Consider the following 27,514-nt stretch of genomic DNA (forward strand, 5'->3'; position numbering starts at 1 on the left):
AGGAAGAACACTTGGTCCAGTGGCTGCAAAGTCTCCAGGCTTTAGAGAGGAGAGAGGAGGACTGGCAGAAGACAGGATAGTTTCTGTGTCACGGAGCACCGGCACAGCTCTGAGAGCTACTGAGCAACGACCCAGTTGGAATGCCACCTCAGCCACTACAGCAGTTAATTAGCAGAAGTTAGTTTTTCTGTCCACCGCAAGAGTAGACCTGGGGACATCAGTAAGACTGTAAATCCCATCTTCAACCAGCTCACTGGGACAGAGGAAGGCATAAAGCGCAAGCGGTCACAACCAGCGTTGCTCCAGGTTTTTTGTCTCAAGGGCATCCTGGGCTGAAGTATCGAGCCATGCACTGCTACAAGATGCCCCAGGGCACCTGCTACCCACGTGAGCTGCTGGAAACATCTTCTCAGAGAACAACCACCAAGTTCCTTGTGTTTGCTCTAAATTATTACATTACTTCTGTCACTGTAACAGGTAGGAGCACCAAGCACAGACCAAAACTTTGATGTGGCAGGCGTTATGCAAAAAAACAAAGCAAAAAAAGCAAGAATCCCTCACAATTAAATCAATTGGAAGCGCTCATTAGGAATGGTCCTAAATTGTAAGCATGGTCCCACCCTTTCCATGCCTGCTAGAGGGACATTGGTATGGGATATGACAGAGCCTTCTTAAAGCCTAGACCTAAATGATGGAGTTTCTCTCAACAGAGAAAAATGACCATGGGTTTTCCATGCTCAGCACCAGTCACAACACCCACTTGGCAGCTTGGCTTTTTTTCTCAATAGGTATGTTAATTGTGAGAAAATCGGATTTTTAAAAAAGTCAGCACTTTATTTAAATGGGACTCTAAGCACTTACTCCTGCCAGAACAAATTGAGTTTAGTCAGATTTTCACTAACAGCTCAGCCCGTTGCTTCATTTTAAAGAATTATAAAACTTCCCATTTTATTTCTTCTTTAGGGTGTAGAAAAAAGATGCGTGGGCAAAAAACAGATAGATAGTATGTATTACTTGGAAACTGGACAACATCTACAGTAATAGGATCACTACAAACTAATAGGTTTGGGAGACAGGAGGGACACATCATCTCTGAAAAATGAAATCTAATTCATTTTCTCAGAGGCAGTATTTTAAATAAGTAACCTGGCTTTTTTTTCAGTGCTAAAAAGCAACGATGACCCCCAGAAACAAAAACCCCTGGTGAACAGAACTGGTTTGCCACAGAAGGTGAAACTTCTGCCTTTTCAGCTGAGCTCAGTGGCTCAGTCATCCTGGAGTCAGCTCAGAAATAATCACAAACTCCATCCCTGTGCCTTTAACCTTTGAGAATGCCACACTACAAGGAAAAATAATTTGCACTTGACTTCTGAATGCAAAGTGAAGTCTACACATAAAAAGGTTCCAGGTTTGATGAATTACAGTTCCCTTTACATAAAGACGATGTGTCAGTGTTTGAAATGCTATTGTGTGTTGCACATAAAAAGCAAGAAAATAAGATCAGCGGGCCAGATGCTGTCCTGTACTCTGGGGTAAATCCTGATGAATTTCTGTGAGCTCTATTAGCCTGTACTTATCCTATGGTATCTAAAATAAAGAAATGAGCTGAGGTAAAAAAAAAAAACCTAAGCTTTTTTGGCTTAGTCTACATGAAAAAAAGTCTCCTGCTTCCAAAGCAGCTGTTCTCCAGCTTAAAACATTGTCATTTCTGGGACAGAAAAAAAACCTAAAGCAACAACTGAGGACACCTAAATATAATTTCTTGTGCCTCATTTTGTCTTCTCCCACTACTCATTTTTGCCTTTTAAACTTGCATTAAAATACTATTGCTTCCTTACCAGGAGAGGGAGCCCGGAGCCGCTCCCTGAGCTCTGGGACTGCTCGATCAAATCCTTCAGGGACTCTCCAGGGGGAATGTAGGTCTCATCCTGCTCCAGCCCGATGCTGTAGCGGGGCCTCGTCTCTTGGCGTTTGTATCTGCCGTTTTACATGAAAGTGAAATTAGCTTTGAATACAATGAACACATGTGCAATGAATAATGCACATCGTCCTTCACATTTCCTTCATTTATAGACCCACAGCTTCCTTGGCTTCCCTGAGGAATATGCTGGACTCACTGCCCAAAATTTTCTATTTTATTTTTAGCAACTGTTTTCAGCATCAAAACATAAAATTCAAAGACCATGCAATCTGGTGTAAGTTTGCAAAGCAACCAAATGTTTTTCTTGAAGAAACTTAAATATATTTAAAACACAGACCAAGTAAATACCCAGTTTTATTTCACTGACTGCAGTGGATCTTTTAGGAGCCAGAGGAGGTCAGGTCATGGGACCTGGGACGATTTAAAAAGCGTGACAAATTTCAACATAACGTATGTAGATTATGCTAACACTCTAGACATATTTACTTACATACCTGTATCCCTCTCTTTTTTATGATCAGTTCTTCACCACATAAACACATTTAGAAGGCTTAGGTTTATTTACCCTATATAAAATTTGTCCTGTGGCTTTCTTAGACTCAGTAAAGAATAATCCGTGCTTCTACCTGAATGGCTTTTTGGGATGTTGGGCAAAAGATACTACATGAAATACATCACACAGGTATACCTGTGACCAGCATGAATAAAATACATATTTTTCCTCATCATAAAATTACAGTTTCTCATTTCTTTTCCTTAAGGTCCACTTCAATTTTTCAAATTTCTAAGTCTATAAAAAGATAAATATTGGGAGGAACATTAACAAGCTGGTAAAGTATTCCTTATTTACCTGAAGTAGCAGAATATGATGATAAGCACCAGAAGTATACTGCAAACAGTAACCGAGATCAGCAGAGCCTTATGGTGAATGTTTCCTTCAGCAAAATCTGGGGTTAAAAACAAGGAAGGTGGAAAATTTGGAAAAGGAGGTGGTACAAAGTCAGTATTAAAAGACACACATGCCTTGAAAAGTGCAGCAAGCACAAGATCGTTTCCTTTCTTTTCTACTGAAGTCCTGTGCAAGATACCCCTGGATTCCCCAGGCATTTTGTGTGCTTCCTCTTTGACCCTCACTGACGAGGGCAGAACCAGCACCTCCAAAAGCCTATTTGATTTTTCAGCCCTCACTCAGGCAAAACATCGCCTTGATTTGCAATTCCCTGTTTGGCTCTGAATGAAAAATCAATTAAAACCCGTAGCTCTGTGTCTTAACCTAAGTGATCAGCCAGTACATGCAAAAATTACTGCCTCTATCTTAAGTCACTCTTATTAAGTAGCACCCTATCGACCAGTTAATATAAAAAAAATGAATAATTGCATTTATCCTAGGAGGGAAGACACAGCAGACCATCCAATCCCCAGGAAGGCAGGCGACGAGAGGCCTTGAGAGTATATTTCCACCACTGTAGAATAATCTGTCTCTCAGGTCCTGTTTTAAACACCTGAGCAGGAATTTTCTCCTCCATTTGCTCTACAGCAGCCCTGTGTGCCAGCAAGTCCTTCCTTGCTGGTGGCAAAACTATCCTTCCAGCAGCTATTCTGTAGAACACTTTGAAAATGAAATGTGTCAAATAACTTGTAGAAAATGCCGTTATGTAAAAACTATTAAAATGTTTCAGTCAGCCTTTGCATGGGCGACTCACATTCTCCTTTAAAGTACACCATTAATCTCCAAATTTGTATTCTTAACTCAGGCAAGTGAGTCTGACCTTCATGCATGCTCCTCTGCTGCAAAACAAAGAAACCTAGCACTATTCTTCTTTAACCTCCCCCACGCCCCGAAGACTCAAAATGATGGGATTTCAGCACACAGACACACACAGCGCCCTCCCAAAGTTGCTATCTGGTGTAACACAAACGAGGACTACGTTTTCTGAAGCTCTCCCAGCCTTGCTGTCTTGCATCTTTCACACTAATGCCGAACACATTGTAAAATGCAAGAATTCCATCCGTATCGACTCATCCTGGAACGGTGCTATTACATTTCAGATTTACAAGGGTAATGAGACAAGAAGATTCCTAAGGGACTCTTGGTTTACTGTCAGGCTCTTTTATTTTAAAGATCGGGTTTCTCCTTCTGTTTTTGCCCCAAACTATTTCTTTCCTTCCCCTTTCCACTACAAACAGAGATTACCTACTAACACACCTTTTGATCACACTGGTCATGTTTTAGCCTGCCATTACCTGCTCCGGGAGCATTAGCAATGTAAACATTCAAGACACGGCCGATGCCTTTGAAAGGGGACACTGACACGATGTCTATCAGGAAAACACTGGAGCCCATCATTCTCCCTGCCACAGCAGATTTCTACCTGGCCTGCCACTCCAAGTGGGCTGCGAGCCGAAACCGAGAGCCCACCGGGGAATCCAGACCTCTCTCGCGAAGGCGATGGCGGCTCGGCAGCGCTAAGGGCTCTAGTTCATGCTTTGTAAGCAGCCTGCGTCGGCCAGCCATCTCCCTCTAAAATGTGTGGTTTGTCACGGTTTAAGATGTCGCAGCCCATCAGCTGAGGAGAGGATAAACAGAGCAGGCAGACCATATAGGGGGATTTTATACTTGGGAGAAAGCTGGATATCCTTGTCCACAGCAAGCGTTTTCCCACTTCACAGAATAAGCCACGATGGAAGTTGGGCTTTCGTGCTTAGCAGTAATGAAGGTTGATGTCAGACGCACAGGGAGCAATTCACATCTTGCTCATACCTGTGTATGCTAGACATTAAAGCCGCGGAAGTCTGCGCATTTACACAGACACAAAGTGTTGCACTACCAGAAGGCGTAAACCACCCATACTGTTCATGCTGCCTGTCTGTGTCCGAGTATGTATATTTGGGAGAGGGATGATAAAGATGCTGAAATCTTGAATGTAATTCCAATCTTTTGGAGGGTTTAAATGATCCAGAGCCTGTGCTCAATGTTTCAGTGGGCTCCTCCCATTCAGAAAAGTAAATAAATACAGTTTGATTTTCCCAGAGGCCAGAAGGCATTTTGGAAGTGCTGCGTACGTCTCAAACAAACTTCAGACTCCAACACTGCAAAATTTTTTGGTACCCGAACGCAATTATGTGAAGCAAGTGCAAGGAAAGCATGCAACACGTAAAGGAACGTGTCTTGATCTCCGTGCTGGGAGCGGCCGACGCAGACTGCAGCAGCAGTGATGCTTATGCTCTTGCAGTAGGTGACGTCCCCCGTGCTGATGAAGTCAGCTAACATAGCTTTAGTAGTGGCTCACTACGCACAGCATGGGCATGCAACTGGCTCTCACAGGAGAGGAGAATAACTTCCATATGTCTTTATACTTATTTGGCTACGTATGATGAGAGGCAATACTGACGATAAGTGAGCTATTGTCTCACCTTTCAAATACTTCCTGCATTTTCAAAGCATTTTGGCAGAATTTCATTTGCTTGCTCACTTGAGGACTTCATAAACCCACTGGCGCGTGGACAACGCAAGATCTGTTTGTTCTGCTGACCTGGGCCAGGCTGGTCCTGCTGGAGACCAACTCTTCTCTCCTCCTGCAGCCCGTGCTGTTCCCCACAGAGCAGCAGGACAAACCTCCCTTTCCCCGCACCATTTTCGGCACCTCCTTGGCCAGGTGGAGGGATGGAGCAGCTCAGCTGTGAGTCCGCTTCATCACTGGCTCGTGGGCTCCGTGGTGGAGACTGTGGTGGGTACCAGTTGGTGCCAGTTTGCGTGATGGAGATATTCTGTCTTTTAAGAAGTCCAGCGCTGTGCTTTTTAGTGTTATGTTACTTGGCAACTGCAACACGCCAAGCAGCGGGGTTATGAGAATAAGCAGTAGCTTCCACAGAGGCAGCAGTGAGCGATTACCAGGAGCATGGTGAGGGGAGCGCCGAACAAACACGCGGTAGGTTTGGGAAGCTTCTTCACATACCTCGGCTGGCTGATAATAGTGAAGCCCAACAAATGGCATGTTAACAGTTTTATGTTGTACGAAAACAGCGGTGCGTGCTGGTGTCAGTGGTGAGCAGCGCAGAAAGGGAGAGATGGCAACAGAAGGAGGGTCTTTGGGGATACCAAGCTGCCTCTCAGTTATTTTCCCGTGACTTCCCCCTCCTCCACCACTCGTTCCCCCTCACTCTGCCATCTGCGGGACCGTGCTGAGGAGCGCACTGAAAATGCCACCCAGCAGGTTCAAGGGAGAAGTCAGCATATCAAAGGGAGAGGAGGTTCTCCTCCCTCCCCAGGTCCCTCCAGTTCACAATGTTACGGTTATCCAAGTAAAAACTGCAGTGAAATCTGAGGCGTGGAGACTGTGCACACATCAAACCCCATCGTTCCTCCAATCATTCCCTTGCCCATTCATCACTAGCTCTACAGGCAGGGAGCCAGACACGGTGGCACCACCACTTCTGCTTATATAGGCTCTAAATCAGTAAAGATATATTTCTCCTTTCCACTGGTCTCAGCCTGTGCTTTTGCTGGGATTTCCAGGAATATCTTTTATTGTTTAAAGCAGAGGTGTTGTATCAGACCCAATTATGACTCTCATTTCCTTAATAAGACAGACGTACAGCTGGGACGAGGACTTCATGGTTTCTCTGGGGTATTTTATCCTGCTAGTTCTGTACAGAGATGAGCTCAGAACTTAGGCTTAGCTGTTGTTTCTTCCATCTTGCTTAACAAGCCTTGCTTTGACCAGTGTTAATTCTTCTAGCTCCCACTTTCATGTACGTGGTCCTCCTTTCTTTTCATGGGGGGGAGGTAAAACCCACTTTCCAGCACATGCCAGGTCTGGAAAAGCACTTTGAGAACACAAGTCGCCTTTGTAGATGTTACCTTGGTGCATAGGTTAATTTGCAGTTCAACAACCTCTGACCTGCAGCTGGACGCTCTCCCTAGACTCTCTTTCCCATGAGATATAACCTCGGACGTAAGTTCATCAGAAGCCAAATTTCTGTTTGTTTTTTAAATGCTGAGGAACATACATATTTTTCATGGAATCCTAGAGGTCAGAAGGTTGTTCCTAGAAGCTTGTTTTTAAGTTCATCTTCTCTTTCTTTGTAGTTACAGTTTACATTAAATTCGGTATACAATTCTAACAGTACTCAGTCAATCACAGCCTAATCTAAATGTTTCCAGTAGAAACAATGATCACAGCCATAGTACTAGGCACTGGCAGTAGCGTGTATTTGTACACAGTATTTGTACCTGGTTGCAGTGAGGATCTACAGTTCAAACTACGGCTTTTCTCTGAGCTTTCATACTAGGATACAGCAACGACAAATTAAAACAGGCCTGGCACCAAGAATGACATATTTACTTAAGGCTTTAGTAAAGCTGGTGACTTCAGCCCTGTCCAGCCACATTTAATGAAGCAGCTCCTGAAATGTGTTTCCACAATATACTATCAGGATACTGGTAGTGCCAGAGCTTATTTCAAACAAACAAAAGTCTTCAGAATATGTTGAGTGAATACATTGCCTTTTGTTTGTCAGGCTAAAATAGACAACTTTGCAACACAGAGCAGCTAGAATCCTGTTCCAACTCTATGAAATTTTTCTTTCAACAAATATTCTCTCTGCTATTTAATGGGTCTGCCACCACAGTGCCCAAGTGATGCTTTATTTACCCCACATACACACAGAGCAAAACCACCATCGATCCAAACAACTTCTGCTACTACCAAAAGCTTGTTTTATTGCGTTCTGTATAAACAGCAGATAGTATTGCCCAACAACTAAAATCTTAATAAGGCAGATGTCTAGTGTTAGGCATTGGTTCAGTATTTTTAAGTAGTTTTAACATAGAATAAACTCAGTCAGCAGCAAGAAGAAATCATGGCAGTGTTTTCCAAACTGAAATGATATTTATTTACACACTAAGTGTGAACAAATATTGACTTCCTTTTGAAGCTTCTCTTTCAGTCCAAAGAACTTTTTAAAATGAAAAAAACAACATAACTTTTATGTTGGAAGTCAGAATTTTATGAGGTTTCGCTGACTTAATGGCTTGCTAGTAAACAGTGAAATATTTACATACTACTCTCCACAGGCCTGATTCTGCAGCCCATCTGTGCAGAATTTCACAGGTGTGAAGGGAACAGCTTACATGAGTGAAGACTTTCTCTGAGTATGCATTTGTGTAAGTATCTGCTGTTTGCGTAATTAAGAGTGCATTTGCACACTGGGATTTTCAACTCAGAACACCACGATTACAAATTCTCCTGCAACCTTGAACTGATTCTCACAGACTAAACTCCACGCTGACCACCACAAATCTTGGCCATTGCTGCCAATGCCAAGAGTTTATCATGGATGAATTTACACTTACTTAGGAATACATTTCTGTAAAATGTATTCTGCAACATGCAGCCAAAATAGTTTTACCAACTTTCAGAAAGCGATGTTTAAACAAACAAACAAAAAAGCTAAAACCTTGCCCCAGAATCTACTAAGTTAATACATGTCCATTTGTTCTCAAATAGCAAATAAAAAAAAGAAAAAAATCAGTGCATGAGTTCTTACTCTACATTCTATTTTCAGCTACATTTTTCAAGTAGAAAATCCGCTTTAGTGACTAGTTATCGTCCTAGTACTGGATTATCAGATCTTTTAAATAAGAAGAGCTTAATAGACTTCAGTCAACTTGAACTGACTGATTAACCACTGGAGACCTGGTCCCAGATGTGTGCGGAGTTACGAACAACAGTAATGCATGTTGCAGGGACTAGAAAGAGGATTCAATTTTATTATCGGGCTAAAAATATACCCAGCAAGAGGCATCCTCTGCTACGACTAACCTAAGTCTTTGGGATGATCACTGATAGCCAGCAGGTCTGTGCTAGGACAATATCGTGTGACTCTAATGCACCTGGTGCTCACTGCGTGTATGCAATAGGAATAATAGCAAGTATGAGCAACCACGGGTCAAGGCACTGCTGCTCCCCACATGACCTACAGGAATTCAGCGATACTCTTTAATGCAGTTTATCTCTCTAATTACATGCAGTTGGAGGGGGGTGCTTTGGTTTTGGCTTTGTTTCTTCCTGAGGCACAAAGAGCAACAGCAGGAAAAGATCAGTTTGGGACTGGATTTACTTCCCCTTACCTCGGTTTTTCAGTGGTGGCAGAGTAGGGTGAAGGTGTTTGTTACAGTAGTCTTGGCCTGTGCAACATTCAATAGATCTTCTTTGGTGTGGAATAGGAGTGTCCTGCAACAAACAATTTGATAGAAAGCAAAGTAATGATCTGTGTCGTAAATATACACCGTCATTCTGGCACTTGAAAAATGTGCTTGTTAGCTGGACTGCAGTCTGTTCCAGATTTCCAGGATGTGTGGAGCAAGGATTTCTGCCACTGATCGTATCCAGCAACATTTCATCTAGATAATTAAGAGATGAATTCACCCCTAATAATTTCTATTGGTGCCCTAGTGCTGCACAGTTTAGCCAGAATAATACAGGAATTGCTGTGTGGACTAATTTAGCTGCTGCTTCTGCTCTCATGGGAAGCTGGGTAAGGTCCATGGACCTTGATGGCCAGACTGTTCCTGTACTCATGTAAAACCATTTCAGGTTAACGTAAGGAAAGGCAAACACTGCAGAGCCACCTTGCTCCATTGTCCATACCTCTTCCATTCCTGCAGTGAGATTTGCTTTCTATCAGGTGATCGATCACTGTACTTGAAGGGAATTTCTGGCACCAGAAATCCAAAACCAAAGTGCAACTCCATGTAAGACATAAAGGTCGCTGCGGTTCATCAAATAACATCCTAACTAACTTTAGCTACCATAGAGACTTCAGGAATTAGACTGCATTTCTCTAAATTCAAACTTCCTCTGAGCCGGAGCGTTACTAGCAACAGCAGTGCCAAAACGAAAAAAGTTATTGTTAGGAGCAGCTATAGTATCACCATTCGGGGCTATAAATGCACTCCCCTCAGCAATCAATGCGGTGCAACTATCTGCCAAATGAACAGAAGTGAAAAACATGGACATAGTAATGTCTGCACTTCAATTGAAAGCTATCAAAAAGCCAGGCGACACTCTGGCAGCAAATGCTTTCTTACCCGACACTGGAAGTCCGAGCCCTCTAATCCAAGACATCCCTTGGTGACTAGATGTCCACCGGACTCATCTTCTTCTATTATGGTGAAGCAGTAGCCATCAGTGCTGAGGATTGGAAAGAATGAATCAGGAAAAGACTCTGAAGTGAAAAATGTGCTGCTGAATACAGTCTTAAACTTTGTTTCTTGCAAGGCAAATCTGCCATCAACAAATCGACGTGAGGCAGGCTGGAAGACTCAGGCACCCAGGCAACCTCTGGCAATGCAGTCCAACAGCCGACAGCGCTGCGGACCAGCTCGTGCACACACGAAGGAGGCTCTGCCTTGGAGTTGACACACTTACCTTTCCAACATTTCACAGCTATAAACCCCACTAACAAACACCTCAATTCTCTGGCTATGGTCACTAGTGTGTTAAGACTTTGGAGACCTATATAAATGCAAGCATCGACGCTTGTGCGTGGGAACAAGGCATGGACATTTGCACCACGGTGGAGACCTGAAGAAAGAAACGTTTTTGAGATACTAAATGTAAAATATTATTAAGAGTGATTTGTGATTCCTGTTTTAACCATATTACAAACGGCAACACTCTTGTGTATGAGTCCTTGAGTTATCATCAACACGCTTCATAACTGTTTACTTGGGTTATAAGCCTAAAGTGATCCATAACCCTTCCGTTTACAAGAACGTGCACCAGGGAGGACAAGTATAATAACAGATGGCTAGATGGTGCTGGTGATAAATGTCCTTCCTCGATGAAGGTCAAATGCCTGAATGCTATGGAAAGAGGGGGAGGAGGGCACAAAAACGGTGGCTGCATTTTACTGAGACTGCTGTACATTAATTTCTCAGCACTCTGAGGGAGATACGTAATGTCTGTAAGAAATACAAATTGACTGATTTGCAGGAAGAGGATCCAAAAATAAAGAAAAAACTCTTTAATATAAGACATTTAAGTCACATAAAAATAAAATATTCTGTTATTTCCCCAGGAAAATAACACTGGTTATTATGTGCAATGAGTATTTTTCAGAAAAGAAGAAACAAACTCAGTTAAAACAAGGAAATAAAAAGAAAAAAGGATTAGAAAATTTAAACACAGCAAAATTTCAGATGATTTGCTCCTTACTTGAATGAAAGGAGAGTCTAACAAGAGCAACAACAGCAAAGGCAATGAAGATGTAGGAAACGAGAGGCACAGTTACACATGGAAGAGATAAACACAATTTGTAAGTATTAGCCTCACGACAGAGAGATGCTGGATAGGATCATGTCAAACATTTGCTGTGGCATATTTTTATATTAGTGGTGCAGGGTCTAGCCACAGTCAGCTTATTACTTCAAATAATAATCTATCACGGGTTATTGACTTCTGGATTTGAAAAGTAACCAGTTGCCCATTGCAAATGACTTTCTCGGAGAAGCAAGCAATGATTCCTACCCTTCTTTGACATTGTGCATACGAACAAGGCAAAGGAGACAGCAACCCTTCTGGGCAACAACCACCTTGATTTCATTGCTTAAGCTTAAAAGATAGGAACAATAGGATTGCCAAGAAGAGAGACTGTAAGGAATCCATTAGAGTAGAATATTATATTAGATTAAATTTTATTTGTTTGCATGGTGCCTTTGATTCAAAGTAATGAGTAAGTTTAACCCAGGGGACAGAGCAACAAACCAATAAATAGCAATCAAGTGAAACACAAAAATCAACTCCACAGCTAGCAGTCCCCAGCAAAAACAAAACGCTCAGTTCACCAAAGGAAAGCAGGGGAAGGAAAAGTCAAATTGTTTGCAAAAGGGAAAAAAGAAGCAGGAAAGTCAGCAGTTTTATTTCTTTTTTTTCTGACCTGCCATGGGACTCTGATTCTTAGCTCATTTCTGAAAATTAAATTCAGGCTCCTCAAGACTTTAGTCCCTCCAAAAATTTTACTCCAAATTTAAAAAGACAAACAAAACTAGATTGGATAGAGCAAAACGGAAAAGTTATAAAGCTCCAACAATAAGGATAAATCATGTTCTTTACAGACAGCGGTAGAGTAATGAAGGAGAAGTACGAGACAATTAAAAATAGCAATGCTGAGCAGAATAAACATTGGCACCACTTGTTTCTACTCTAAGAAATAAATAAAACAAAAAGTTTTCATGCAATGTAAGAACTCATTATCTTACTGAAAATTTCTCAGGTGTTTGGGCGAGAGGTAGAAGTGACTCTTCTGAAAAGAAAGAAGTATCTCTTACCTGCTTCCCCCCTCCCGCCCCCGAGCTCTTCTCCTGGTTCACAGGATGTCAGATGGACCACGCGCTGCAAGGAAAGGGCAGGGCATACCCCTGCTGTTTTAGTGATTACTCTACCTCACACCTGCCTGTGGTAGAAATGAAACTGTTCTTAGTATTATAACAAGTCAGAAAAACAAGTCAGGTAAGGCTGCATCGTCTCCAATTCTATGTTTATTTTGGTGACTGCACAAATAGAAACATTGTACATCGCTGATACATGCAAAGCAATACGAAAAACCTATTCTCCATTACCTAGCAAAAATTTGTAGTATAGAATTATTATTTTCTTAAACTCTGTAATTTGAATTCTGGGTAATTTGATTCTGCGAAGGGTGTGTAAAGAAGGAACTCAACCTGATGTTACTGAATACATCCAGGTACACATCCACGGACCTCCTCCACTAAAGCATCATCTTATTAGAGTATGGTGCAGGAGAGCGATTAAATACATTTTGGATGTGATCACTAATAAGCACAGATTTGGTATGTCACGTATTTGCCAAGAGTGAATTTTTACAGCCAAGTCAAATGCCAGGAAAACAGAGGGAGTTAATAGTGGAAACACTGACAGACACTGATGTAGAAGGTGCTGCTACAATTACAGATTACCAGAAAGAAAGAGGTGATCTTAACTGAGACCTTTACTAAATGTCAGAAGAGAGGAACAGAGGCCAACAGCTTTGCAGCTGCTCACACAGATGTCCTTGCTGGCCAAGAGCCATTTCTCATAGAAGATGCAATACCTCAGCTACCAAAACTTGACTGCTGAAGGTTTCCTGTCCTGCTCTCTGTGTGTGTGATGCAGCCAGGGATGGCAATATATAGCTTGGAAAAGCAACGTCTTCCCCTCGTTCAGTGCCTATCACAAACAGATGGGTTAAATAGCTTGATGAAAAGATTCCTTATCTTTAATTTTATTTGCAATTGAGTCCATACGAGTACTATTATTTTTGTCCACTCCTTCTCTTTATACTCCTGGTTTTGATATCAGAAAGAGCTACAGCATCTTTTCATTTCCATCCAAAGCAACATGACAAGTTTCTGCACTGTTTTTAAAAATGATCAAAAAATGTTATGTACAGAAACTGGGAAGATCATAATCTTCTGTAAAGACTGGCTGAAATAACCTAATTCGAAAATTGGCTGACTCCCAATTTGCATCTAATTCACGTATTTTGTCGCATCCTTCACTTAAGGAAGATGATGAAGGCCAAATTTAGCAAAACACTGTCTTTGGACACCATCCATAAAACAAAAGAGTCACTGTAAATGTGTTCAACACATGCTAATTTTTCAGAAAAAATAATATAGTTAGTGGCTGTGCATCAGGGAAGGAACATGAAACCAAGTGAGAAGAGCATTACACAGTTGTTGAGCCAGATGCACCTTCAGATGTTTGCACAGCTACTCTGAAGGCAAGGAGAGACATACAGGTGTAACAAAGCAAAGAAGTTGGCTCACAGCGGGCCACAGTTTCTGGCCACACTAGTCTCCAAGATGGTGATACTGGTCCTACCAGGCACGCTCTGCTGTGTACGGCACCTTTTGGCTCTCTGGGTGCTCAATGATGACCCTAGACACAGAAAGAAAGGGGGGTACCCAATGCATCCTAGCAGAGTATCTTTTCATGTATCATATATAGGCCTATCAATCAATATTTTCTCTATACTACCTGCCCATACAATTCTCCCAGGACTGAGACATGACCCGGTCCACCAAATGTGTCCTGCATTGTTCTACTAAATCACAAGTCAGATCTGACAGTTCTCCCTGACACGTGGGGTCACAACGCAGAAAACAAGCCATTATGCCAATCCGTGAGGGAGAACCCCAGAAACTGTCCAGGCTTCATGCTGGGTACCTAAGATTAGACAGGTCTATAGACCTGATAGCACAACTTGGGGTATGGCAATAGCACCAAGCATGGGTACCTCTGCATTTTCACCAAGGCTCTCTAGCATCTTTCACTTATGTGCAAAATCCATCTCAGTAGATGTCAGAACTATCAAGAAGCAAATAATCAAAATAAAGCTACTCATCTTCCTCTCTTCCTTTTCCCTTTCTCTTTTATTCCTTTCTTTTGTCTCCAAAATTTAAACACAGACCAAATGTTTTCTTTTACGTGACCTTAAGATTACACTGGAGTTGAAGTTGTATGATGTAGCTTCTTCTTTAATGCTAGGACAGACTTAACATGGATATTTGCTGTTTTGGAAATTTTTTTTGTTAAAAGTAAATTCAATATGCAAGGGAAGGCTTAGGTATTCCAGCACTTTCTGCACAGTAACACCAAAGTACTCCCACACGCTAAAAAACTATCTGAGAGTAATGCAACAGGTCTCAATACAGGGAGACAGGACTTGCATTACTATTTAGTTTAAGGTTTATATTAAATACCTAATGGACAAGCTCTGAACAAAACTAAGAACAAGGAATTTCTGGGGCACAGTTGAAAAACGTGGGAGGGGCGTTTCAGTTTAAACACTTGGAGCGAAGTCACCTGCTGAGCCACGTATGAGACATACGGCCCTGGCAGAGGGGGCAAGGAAAGACTGGAGCTTGCAAGAATTTTTCTCTGTTGACCTTTGGTTTTTTGTTTTAATCATCAAAGGGGCCTTAACTGACTCAGGTACAGCCCTGTATAAAGGATTACATTAAAAAATAAAAATAAACATAAAAAAAATTTGAAAGGCTAACTCGTAAGATCTCACCATAGCTCCTTTATCAGAAAATGTTCAACTTTACCCTAAAAATTAAAGTTGCTTGAAAGAAAAGTTGCCTGAACTCAGTGCTTTGGCCCACCGTTGAAGTCTTTTTCCTTCTACATACCAAATTACAAAGAAAATTCAATCCTATCATCTGGAGAACAGGAGAATGAAAATAGCATCACTCAAGTGAATTATCACCGCTGGTAACACTGAAAAAGAAACTTAATTATTTTATTGCTTTAAATAACCAAAGCTACCTCAAGACACAGTTGGGCAGAAACACAATCAAGACCAGTAGGCAACACGTAAGAAATTAAACTCTATCAGCCCGATCTTTAAAACTGTCAGCATTTATTTGTGAATGGAAAATAGAGCACAACAAGGCACCTAATCAGCCTCTGCCTTTATGGCAATCCCATTACAGTCAAAGCCAATTAAACCTAACACTACTTTTTAAAATATGCAATTAATTATGATTAGACACAACTGCCCGTGCATTCACTTTGTACACACAAAGCTTGAAATGGAACAGTAAAACAAGGTCCTGGTTGTGTTCAAAGCAGCTTTGAGCTTCTTTACTGAAAGCCTTTTGTGAATTGCACAGATGTTCAGAAAGAATAAAGTTTCAACATGTTGGAGGTTAACACACCCTTTACAAGCAGAGGATTGCGAACCTTCTGCAAAGATCTTAATTGTCAGGGCCCTGAGTGATATCATGTCAGGGCCATGAGCTTCAATTGCCACTGGGACACCCCCCCCCATACACACCCCCTGCCCAGGGGCTCCCTTTAAGCATCAAACCCCTCCCTGAGCGATGGTACGGGAGTGCCTGTCTCCTGGATCCAGATCACTACTAGCCATGCGAAGGGCCATCGGGGGAGCCGTCTCTGCCTGTCGTGTTCAGGTACGCCTGGGGGAAATGGGGTCCTGGTGGGTGAGGATCTGGCTGGCCCTAGCATCACCCTCAGCTCCCGGATTGGCCCCCTTCCACTGCTCCCTGACACTAACCCTCTGTCGATGAGATGACCCGTAATGGGTCTTCCAAAATTTGTTGTGCTTGTGGATTGCCCCATTTTTTTAAAGCACATTCTAACTAGAGCTACTGCTTTTCCGTTGATATAGAAAGCAATCTGCATTTTAAGCTGCAGTGTTATCCTTAGGTCCCTAACGTATTATTGGACTTAAGCTGCGGAAGTATAAAGAAAGGGAAATTCTGTATAAGAACACAGCAGGCTGTTAGAGGATTTGATACAGATGTGGTTAAAGAATATTGACTTTTAAATTTCTAAAAATACAATTACAGAGAGGATTTTAAATGGCCACCAGATGTCCACATTTTTATATAAACATTCAGACTACTGGTACTACAGGCGGGATCTATACTTTAATAGATAAATACCTGTGGTAGCAGACCAAAATCTTCAGGTGGGATGGCAGACTGCTTTTTATGAGAAATCTTTAATGGTGATTGCAATAGGACTAGCTATTTTATTCCGAGAGTTTTAATTTAAACACAGCTGGAAATGCTTTCCCATTGAACTTTCAGAGCCCTCCTTGCTCCTGGGCACACAAAAGGCTTTCCTGCTTTGGTGAGAGCCCCGGTAGGGACAGTGCCTGATGCTCTCCAGAGCCCAAGCCCTGGCTATGGATGCGCTCAGTGAATTTCCTGGGTATCATGGCTTTGCCAGGCCCTTGGGTGCCCCAGCATGCGCTGGCTCGTCCCTGCGGGGCTGGCAGATCCACGCTCTGCAGGTCCAAGAACAGCCCAAAGCTTAACAGACTGATAGAGCTGACGAGATGTTTGATTTTTTTAAAATATAAAATGGAAAAGGCTTTTAGTGGCTACATCTGAGGGAAGCAGATAATTAATGCAATAACTTTTAATCTGGAGCAGTTCATTCATTCTTCAGACAAACACAGTGTGATCGATACTGCTTGAACTTCAATATGGGGAAACTTCCTTTATAGTGAGATTCAATGAAATTCCTGAGTGCTTTAAAACTGTGCCAACACTTGTTCGGGCTAGGATGAAATACGAAAGTTACTGCCTGACTAGTAGGATGATCCCAAAACACAGGGGAAATGAATAATCCCTGCGAACCTGGTTGGTCTTGGTCAACTCTCTTGAAACCTGGTCTCAGCCCAGCCAGCTAACTGGAGACCTAGTAACTACTCTTTCCAAAGAGTAGACTTAGGACTCTCTGCTCTCTATAATGTCCCGTTTCACTTTTCATCCATAATTCCAGCTACGTAGTAGGGAATTTAAGCAGCAAATGATTACAGACTAACAGTTGAGCAGATGTAGGAAAAACAAGGGGTGTTGTGTCCTTCGTACCTCACTGCGGCTCTCACCACGGCAGGGGGAGCCGTAGCGATGGTCACCAGTCCGAAAAGGATTATTGCTCACAAGCCATGAAGGCAGGGTATTTAATTTAAATTAATTTTAATTTTTTTGTTTTATATTACTCCAAACTCTTCAGCAGTTTTTCACTTATGCTGTTGCTCACTGGGCAAGTGGCAAGGTGGATACTGCTCAGGTGACAGCGCAGGATAGGAAAGAGGAGTAGCTCTAATACAAGTCTTTTAACTGTTTCCATTTTCGTGGACAAAAAAGTGATTAATATTTGACAGGTAAATTCCATTATTTTGATGTCTAAACTGAAAAAAATAATTTTGTCACTCAAGTAGAACATTCAAGCCTGAAATGTGCAAAGATTATGAAGACAAAAGGGGTTATAATTTTGTGTTTTATTACCACTTAGCTGCCTCTCCTTGGGCATTAACACCTTAAAAACAAGTTTGATATTTGACACTGTAAGGGAGACTCTGAGAGAGTTTCTTTAAAGTATCACAGTGAGGGGAAATGCACAAATCCATTTTAATAGGACATTTACTCATAATTCCTTGTAACATGAAAAATACTTAATGTCAATGATGCCTATGAAGCAATGTGCCACAGCAGGCCTACCCAGCTGGGGTATAAACCTTGTTCAATGGGTTCCTTAACACGGATCCCTTTGTGCTTCCTAATTCATGGATTTAAAAGTCATCTGCAACTTCCCTGTTACTGCGTGTGTGAGACAGCACGTGTGAAAGCAGTGGCTCTTGCTGGGCAGGAACAGGAAACAGCTGATTGACGCTGCAAGGGGTCTGCAAATTGACATCGGAGTGGGTTTTTACAGCTTTTTAAACTGATTGCCATGTGAGAGCAGTTAGGTCTAACTCCTGGCTAGAGTGTGGGTTTGAAGGAAGAGGACAGAAAGGGGAAATGGTATTTACAGCTGTCATCAAAACTTTGATATGCTTCAGTGTGAAACTGCAGGCTGAGCAGAATTAAGTCAGGCTACAAAACAACACTCAAAAATCCAACAAAGCAATCAATTTCTTCAGCAACCTTAGACTTTCCCCATCTGTCTTTAGATAGATGCCTTGAAGAGCTGACACAACATTAGACTGTCTCACCTCAAACAGCACCGCATACCCAACCGGCATGTCCAGCTGGGCTCACATCTGTGCCCTGCTTCCATGCTTCTCACATTCCCACAACTCCACTAGGCTACAGCTGATGGTGAGTATCTCCAGTACCTCACCTGCTCTAAGTAAGCAGAAAAGTTTAAATTCCTCATGTGGATCATGAAGAGCTCAGCCCTGCTTTGCTGCAGCTAAAGCAAACTGTATATGCACCTCAAGCCAAACCAGAGGTGTGTGACCACTACCCTCATTCAACAGCAATAGTATGTGCCCAGCAAGAGCTGCTTTTGGGTGGGGGAACAGCAGCTTGGTGCCACCACAGGTAACCCCAGTCACCTCTGCTGCTTCAGGCAGTGTCAGTGCAACGCAGACCAAGGCTGCGCCTTCAAGGGGACTGTGCGCCGCTGGACATGCCTCTCCCCCAGGGAGGCAGAAGGATCCGAGGAAGCAGAATCCAACCCAAATGAGAAGTTTGTACTCTAAACACAAAACCAAACAGAAGACTATAGGTAGTATAAGAAAATACTCAACACTTCACCTCAAGAAAAAGATCACTTTCCTTTTAGCATGGAAGCAAGAAAAAACCCAAAGCCTTGAGGACCTACAAAAGATAGCTCGGCTATTGCAAAGACAGACACCAGGAGCAGGGTTCTTATAAATGGTGTTCCATAGAGAGCGATTTTAAATTTATAAGCATTTACTGACGTTTCAATATATTGCCGTTAAGTCTCCTCTTCTTAACTGCATGCACCTTTAAAAATGAACTGCTACCTTCAGAATATTTCATATGCAATGAATCAATACAAGTATTATCTAAAACTGTAAAGATGTAAATACCCCAACATAAAAATATAAATATGTAGCTGATATCTAGGTGAAAATTACCTCTGATTTTTAGATACAATGTATAAACAACTCATTTACATATTACTGCTTAAACAAAAACTGCAACACCCAACTTGGGACTGCTGAGCTGCCACAAACAGGTTTTCCCATGTTTCACCACCAAATATGTATCTCCCACAAACCTGCAGGTGCTGTTGACTGAGTCCTCAGGACAGTGGTGGTGACACTGACAGGACAGCTTCTTCTGCGGAGGGGCAGGCACCGTGCTCTCGCCATCTTCTTTTCTGGTCTCCATGCTCAACTTGCCAGAACTTCGCAAGGGCATGTTGTCTAGAAAATTGGCTATAAATGTAAGGGGGGGGGGAAAAAAGAAACAGTTCTAGGCTGGATCACAAAACTTGGAATGAAGGCTTTAAAGTATTTCTACCCATCAAAATTTGAGAAAGGTATGTAAGCAGGGTGTTCACTACAGAGCAGTTTTCTGTAAAAGCCTCTGAAATGGTCACCGTATTTGAGGCTTATTGGGCCTCAGTGGCATTAGATCAAAGGTGCTGATGTTCAAGTTCTGCTACGGCCAAAGAGATATGTTGTGCTTTTCAGATTGCAGAGTACAGCTTTTCTCCTATTGCATTACGCAGGTCAAATCCTTGGTTACACCTTTGCGCTTTCTTTGTCTCTATACTTGGCTCATGTCTACGTCCACTGAACCCCATAAAAATGAGTGGGATTTATGGTACTCCAGGCAGAGCAGAACATGTGCATACAATTTAACCAGGATTTAACAGAAAGTGATGTTCTTTCAAGTTCAACAGCACTTTTTGTCACTGAATTGCATAAGCACTACTTGGAAAACAAGGAAAAATAGTTCATTTCTATTAAAAAAAAAAATCTATAAACAAAGTAAAAGGCAAGAATGTGTTTCAGAATGAACAAAGCTGAAATATATGGAGGTGATTGCTTCTAAAAATATCAGAGTACTGAATCTCCATGGAGCTGGTGGAGTACAGCTAGAGATGTTGGTGATGGGCTAGGAGCTATTTAAGTGACCCTCCTGCCCCCGCTCTACTCATAAATATCAGCTTTCAGTGCTTGTGAATATTTTAAGCCTCAAAGACAAAAATGAGATCAGCATGAAAAGCTTCAACTGGCAGTTTCTCACTTTCCTTTTGCTTCCCTGTAAGAAATCTTACTCAAGAGTCATTTACGAACAGCTGTCTCCAACAGAGTAGTCGAAGAGCAGGCTTGATTTACTGTTAAGATTTTAGAAACAATTGGCATTATTATTATTATTTTGATTGGCTCCTGAACTGCTTGCTTTGACTCTAATTAAGATCTTCCCCAAACCTCCATCATCAGGACTGGTATGTTGTGGAGCTGACAGAAAACTGTATCCTTTTCAGCTCCCGACGGAGAGATAGAGCGGGCAAACAGGCAGAGGTGATGGGAACAAGTAGCTACACTTCAGGACTTGGATGGCAAGCAACACCCGAGGCAAGAACAGGCTGAAAGGTCCTGAAGCAGTGAAAGGCTGGAGGAAGAGCAGGGCTGTTCAACCAGCCCACGCCCTGAGGAGGACTAACCCAAGTCCAGCCTGTGCTCCTGGGTGCATGGGGCCAGCCAGTGCCCTGAGCACAACTGTGCATGTCATGCCTCCCAGCTGCACAGCCCTCCTCTCCTGGGCCAGCTCTGGTAGGAAAGCCCTGCAAATGGACAGGCACTGGCAACCAGGGGCAGGCAGGCTTCAGTCTTCTTCAGTGTAACAAGAGACATGCAAGCTTGTCCCGAGCAAACTAGGAAAAAGCTTAAACTTGTTAGCTCTGGGAAAAGTGGGGCTTTGCACATAAGAACAGCTCGTTTAGAGAAGTGTTAGCTTTTTGAACATTACAGCCCTTCCACTCCTTGCATATTCCTTGCATAAGAGGTATATTAATAATATTAAGGTGATACACATGAAAGACAATCATTCATCATATCAGACTATAACACCTATGAAATACAAAACTCATACGGCTTGATCTTTGCTTAGTATCTATGCATTCCACTGAAACCAACTGGATTTTTGATTAGCTCACCTCTTCTTGAGGTCAAACCAGAAAAATAGTTACAAAACATATAGAAACTATGGGCTTTTAACCCGTGTGCCCAGCATCAAGATATTAATGGATTCATGACACAACTGGATGTCGAAGTCCCATACTGTTTTTACTAACATTTGGTAAAATTAGAACTAAATGGATTAGTTCACTCAAGATGCATTGTATATCCGTGTACTCATAGCTGTACCTTAAGATGCAGTAGGTGCTTAAATTAAGAAAAAAAAAATGCACTGTTGTTTGTTTCTCATAATATAATTATGATACTTTAAAATGCAGCCTATGTACAACAAATTAGTACCAACAGATGTTTGCTCCCTGGTCACAGGATTAGAGATTAAGTAAATTCCAATTTTTGTCTGTATTACTTTGTTACCATTGAATGGGGAATATTCAACTATTAATATTCCTGTCAAGGATTTTCAGACTTCAAGCTCATGAGGCAACTGAGTGAAATAGTTTGCTCTGTGTATCATTTCCATGGCTCTTTCTACAAGCTATCTACAGTTCAGCAAACTGCAAAACCAAAAGCATTTTACACCTAGCACAAAGAAAAGCAAAGGTTTAATTACACATTTGAAAATGCCCGAAGATGTTAAATTTAGACAACTAAATACCTTCCTCACAATACATACAATTGTAGGTCGTGCCTTTTTTCAACCAATGTATAAGGCAGCCATACTCCAATGCAATCTGTGCCCATCACTCATCAGGGATGTGATCATGAACAGCTTCTGCAGCACTTGCCATAAACAACAACAGCTTACATCCCTAGACCTGGTTGTAGCCTTAGTTAAAATAAGACAGGTGGGAGCTGCTGAATTAGAATCAGAAATCTGAAGTACCATCAAAGCATCAGAGGTGGCTATTTAGAGATGTAGTTTGGTTTTTAGTAAACTTAGGACCAACAGGCTGGCATTCAAATTTACACTTTCCAAGAGTTTGAAGTAGGGATGTAACCTAGGATTTTGCTTTCAGCTAATGCCCAGGGTCAACATTAGTGTAAAATCATTGCAGTTTAGTGGTGAATACACTAAATCAAATAAAAGTAAAAGAGGTAGGAATAAGATACTTTCAATCAGGCCCTTTCCTATTTTCTAAAAAGAAAACCCCTTCTCACTCCATTCCCTTGTTCCTTTCATGCCTTAAATTCCTGGCTGCTAACTAAGAAGACGGGCAGATCTTTTGCCTCTGAAATTCAGATGTCTCACCCAGCAGATGACTGTGGAACGTGTAAGAACTCTTCTTCTCCCACTCAGAGTTGAGTTTCAACAAGGTCTTTTGACTTCTACACCTGCTTGACCTCGGAGCAGAAAGATTTTCAGCAACCCCTTCCCCAAAATGTAACGTGTAGGAAGAAACCCACAAGCGCTTTCCAGTTTGGCAACTAGTTCCTCCTGATTTCAGGTGTGAAATGCGCAGTTTGGGATGGTGAACAGCCTACTCCTCTTGCATTTGCTGCTGTGCTGTAACAAGCACCTGTTGGTCACGGAGCCCTGGCTCTGCCTAGGGATTAGAAGCCCTTTGGGTTTTGAAAGCTATCCTAAGGAGCTATGTCCAAGTACCCTGAAAGCAAGGGATTTCAGGGTATTTAAATTTGGCTGCTTCTCTGCTGTAGGCTATTCTGTTGCAGTCTGCTTACGGCCAGCTTCCCATCCCTGGTGAACTGAGCACAGCTTGGGACAACTGCAGAAAAACAGTGGTATCGGAGATGAGGTTATTGTAGTCTGCTGAGTAACTTGCTGACTGCATCAGGGAATTAATCAAAACAGTTGAGAGCCTGAAGATCACCATTAGACTGGTATACCTTCATCAAATTTAGTTGATTTTCTCAGCTTATCCCTCTTTTTCCACTAAAATTCACCAGCATGTACAAAGCATCTTCTACCACAAGGACAGGCAGGTGGCCACCAGGGCTTTTACGTCTCTTCGGAGTACTGCTCCTCAGAAATATTTTACTCTGTAGGACTGGGACCACTCAAAATTGTGATGTGATGGCCTCTGTTATGAATCTCTACCTGAGAATAAGGATCGTGTGCTCAGAAGCAGCATGCTACTGTTGCTTTTTTCCAAACATGTTAGTGTGTCTCTCTCCAAGCTTTGCTTCACTTGAGCTCCTTTACAGAAAGGCACATCTACAAAGGTCCTGAAGCTAGGAGAAGGAAAACATGGAAAATAAAGTGCTGTAAAATGAAAGCATTATCCTGGATGACCATGAGAATGACTAATGTCTAGTCTAAACCCCTACTAACCTCCATGCCAACAAATAATCTTTCTTAGATATATTCTTCCATTTTGCTTCCCATCCCTCCTAGACTTCATGGTAATCTCATGAGCACTAAGCTTTTGCATCTAAATACTTTCTCATGTGGCAAACTCTTTCATGGTTTTTCAGTTTGTTTTGCTATCATTTTTTTAAATGATAGAGAAGTCATCATCAAATGATAGAGAAGATCCCCACTCCACAGTCACAGTGAAGTAACCATCAGGATGGATTATATCTTGGTTTTAAATAATGCTGTTTAATATTGGTTTGACAGGTCTGTAGACAGTGGTACTTCGCACACAGAAGGAAAATCACCTATTTAAGCTATTTGCATTGACTCATGTAGGTGCAAAAAAATTTGATCTAGCGAGCCCATCTCTTAGTGTACATTCAGTCCTCAAGCTCTCTGCTGTGGCTGCCAATAAGTACTCCAGCCCCTGCCAACTGTAGCCATAGTATGTGATTTGGACAGGAATTTCTCCACTAGAATCTGGATAAAGCCCAACAACTCATTTCACACCGGCCCACAGCCATCAGATGGTAATGACTTTTGGGCACTGCTCTGATTCAATAAGTCTGGTAATGTAGGAGGTGAAAAGCTCTGTATTCTGTTACTCTGTATTCCGTAGTTCCAAATCTTAAGCCATCCTGTTCCCAGAGGATGAATAATTAGCAATAGTTATCTTAACAGATTGATTTCTGTGCCACAGCTGTGTGATTTATGTGCTGCCTATGCAGGGAAACAGCAGATCTTCCATGACCTTGCATGGGTTTGTCAGGAGTAAAAGTCAGGCTTGCTCCTTCCCAAAGCTGATCCTAAGGGCCACAAAAAAGTCAGTTCAGAAAAAAAATATCAGAGTGCTGTGCTCACTCGTCTTTCTACATAGGGTATTTGAAGCCTCAGATTAATGCAGTACCATCCATTCACATTTTCCCAGGCCAATAACAATCATGTTTGACTAAAAACAGCACCTACTGATGGGGAGCAATGCTTACTGCTTCAGAGAAGGTACACACCTAGGAAGCTTTGTACATCACGGAATGGTTGTGTCAACTGCTGCTTTGGACTGGAAATTAAGTACAGTCATACAACAGTGTCTGAACAGTAATTAAAAAAAAAAAAAAACAACCACCCAAACCTCAAAAGAAAATCAGTCAACTTGATAAAACTGTTGGGTGGAAATTTTAAACCGCAAGGTTACTTCATCTATACCCTCCACCAGCCTATGCAGTTAGCGTGCTTTTCCTCAAATCATACTTTTATTAAAATATGAAACTATCGTGCAACACCCTGCTAGAGTTTCCTATGCTATATCATAAACTACAGCCTGATGACTTCCCACCAGGCCGGGGTTATACCGACATGATTGTTTTAAGAGAAAGGGAAATAACTAACTGCTAACTCACTGTACTTTACAGTCATCAGATAAAAGAATTTCCATGGGATATTTTTTGGCAAATAGTCAGCAATGAAAACACAGCGCAGTTAAAGAAGTTGAAATAAATTACACCTCTTAACTCAGCCTGATCTACTGTGTAAAATAGTCAAGAGGTAACAGTAAAACACTTTTTATTGGTGACAATCATATAACAGAGAAGGAAAAACGGATCATGACAGTTTCCCTTTGCTGGATATTCAAGGCTACCATAAAACTCAAGGAAAGGTCAGATGCCGAGACCTGCATATTTTTGATCCAAAACTACAGTAAACAAAACCTGGCATAAAAACACCAGAAAAATGAAAACAACTTGCTTTCCTTTTCAGTGTGTGACTGTATTGCACTAACGAGCCCACACTGAGGTTAGTGTCAAATGATGTTTGAAAATAGCTGTACCACTGTAATAAATTAGCATGCTAAAAAAATTGTGGCGTTGTCGGGCTTATGTATGATTTGCTTCATTTCCCACCTATGCTGGATTTCCTGCACACCAAAGTACATATTTTTTATATTTCAAAATTTGTGGTGGTTTTGCTTCTATTCATGATGCAAATAAATAAGGTTTACAATCCGATGTAATTTTAAAGAATCTGTCAAGGTAGTTTTCTTAAAAAGTGTTTCTGTCCATATTCATAGAATTGCCACCGAGTGCCACTATAGCTACATGTACATGGCACTACTTTAAATAATGTATTTATATTTCAGAAATTGCTTTTGCATTTGGTTTGAAAAGGATAAGCACCCTTCTCCAAAAAGACTGTTTAAACCATTTTAATCACACATGACATTATTAGCTAAATTAGTTAAGTTCAGCATGGAACGTAACAAGCTGTGACAAAGCTACTGAGACAAGACCCTTCAAATTAATACTCATATCATACTACCCGCAACTTAAAAATGCAAAGGCTTCTTTGGTGTCATAGCTCATGGAAAATGCGCATGTAATTTGCTGTCCACCAATTACATCACAGTTTGATTGAGTGTTACTTTTTCCTGGTTTCCTCTCATTTCTGCTATCCACAGTTAATCTTCGACACACTTTTCGTTTGAAGAAAATGAGAATTGGTTGGCACATATTTCATAGCATGAGATAGCGTACCAACAGAATAGGAAAAAAGCACAAAAGAAAGACAACTTTAACATTTCCAAAGGAAAGTCATGTAACGTGTTTTAGCCTGCTGGCTTGGACTCAGTAAAGTCTACCCCTACCTACTGTAATTCCCCATTAATAAAGAACTTCCCCAACTTTGTCGAATCTCTCACTTAATTCTACCTTCTACAATCCTTTGGTTCCATCTATAAATGTTCCATGACAAAGACAAGCTTTTAAAATGTAAGCAAGTTTTTATATTTTCAAAGATGAATGAAAAGGTATTTTACATAATTCTCATTAAGATATCAACACATTTTCTTTATTTCTAATCTCTTTTCAAGAGCCACATTTTACACAGCACAGGTAAAATGTATTGGAGCTACCACTATTCTTTTCTGAATTATGTGTTCTTGTACAATTGAAAATGAACAAACATTTCGCAAACATTTGTGTAAAAGCATTACTGTTTGATGCATGTATGAGGATAACAGGTAATAAAACTGGAACGGTGAGATGCAAATATTTCAGGAATACTAAGGTGAGTGCCAAGGTCCGATCTGAGAATAACTGACTCTTCTGACTTCATCCCCAGAAGGATTTTGAGCCATAACAGAGCATCACTTGAAAAAAACAAGAGGAGATGCAGGTGAAGCATCCCAAAAGTGTTAACACTTAAGGTACCACAAAATAATTAGAAAGGGATATTTATTTCAAAGGCACCCTAGCCTAGCATTCAGAAATCTAAGTTTTCCATGGTGGCATTACTTTATATATTGCTTCATTTATCAATATGGTTCATACTGAGTGCCTACATTTACTTTACTGGATAGCTTCAGATAGAAAATAAGCTACTGAATACATACAGTGTACAAAGGCACATGAAAGCATAGTCTCATGTCTTCATCAAATTTACAATACTCCTGACCACAGAAAACAAAATTAACTATTTCAGTGAAATTGCTGAAACATTTTCTTTGAAAGAGGTTATTTTTATCTCTCATCGCTGTTATGTACCTAAGCTTTTTCATCTCTTTCTCAGCAGTATCTTGGGAAAATGTCTAGCTAAATGTAATCAAAACTCATGAAACTATGCCAGCCAAGGCTCAGCTGTAAAACCCCATCTCCCATCTAAGAGTATCACTTGATCAAAACAGGGAATGGAAGCTCAGGTACAAAGATGTGGAACAAGCAGTCTGGATACTAAGCTACAAACAGCAGAGTCTGCGCCACATTCTTAATTCAGAAAATTTTTATGTAAAGAAAGATAGGAAGACCCCACCTGGGTCGGGGCAACCTCTGGTATCA

The 27,514-nt window shown here is 41.4% G+C and overlaps 1 protein-coding gene across 1 annotated transcript in view; it reads right to left on the reverse strand.

Moving 5' to 3' along the window:
- Positions 1-19,652, reverse strand: part of BMPR1B (bone morphogenetic protein receptor, type IB) — a 30,644-nt gene extending 10,992 nt beyond the window's left edge. The window contains exons 1-5 of the mRNA XM_009587755.1: positions 19,501-19,652; positions 10,014-10,116; positions 9,054-9,156; positions 2,772-2,868; positions 1,839-1,977 (exon numbers count right to left, since the gene is read on the reverse strand). Of these exons, the coding sequence (XP_009586050.1) occupies positions 1,839-1,977; positions 2,772-2,868; positions 9,054-9,156; positions 10,014-10,116; positions 19,501-19,643 (585 nt within the window). The 5' untranslated portion in view covers positions 19,644-19,652. The remainder of the gene's footprint in view (positions 1-1,838; positions 1,978-2,771; positions 2,869-9,053; positions 9,157-10,013; positions 10,117-19,500) is intronic.
- Between the last annotated feature and the right edge of the window lie 7,862 nt (positions 19,653-27,514).

The sequence above is a fragment of the Fulmarus glacialis genome, unplaced genomic scaffold (assembly GCF_000690835.1).
Source record: "Fulmarus glacialis isolate BGI_N327 unplaced genomic scaffold, ASM69083v1 scaffold2001, whole genome shotgun sequence".
In the NCBI taxonomy this organism is placed as follows: domain Eukaryota; kingdom Metazoa; phylum Chordata; class Aves; order Procellariiformes; family Procellariidae; genus Fulmarus; species Fulmarus glacialis.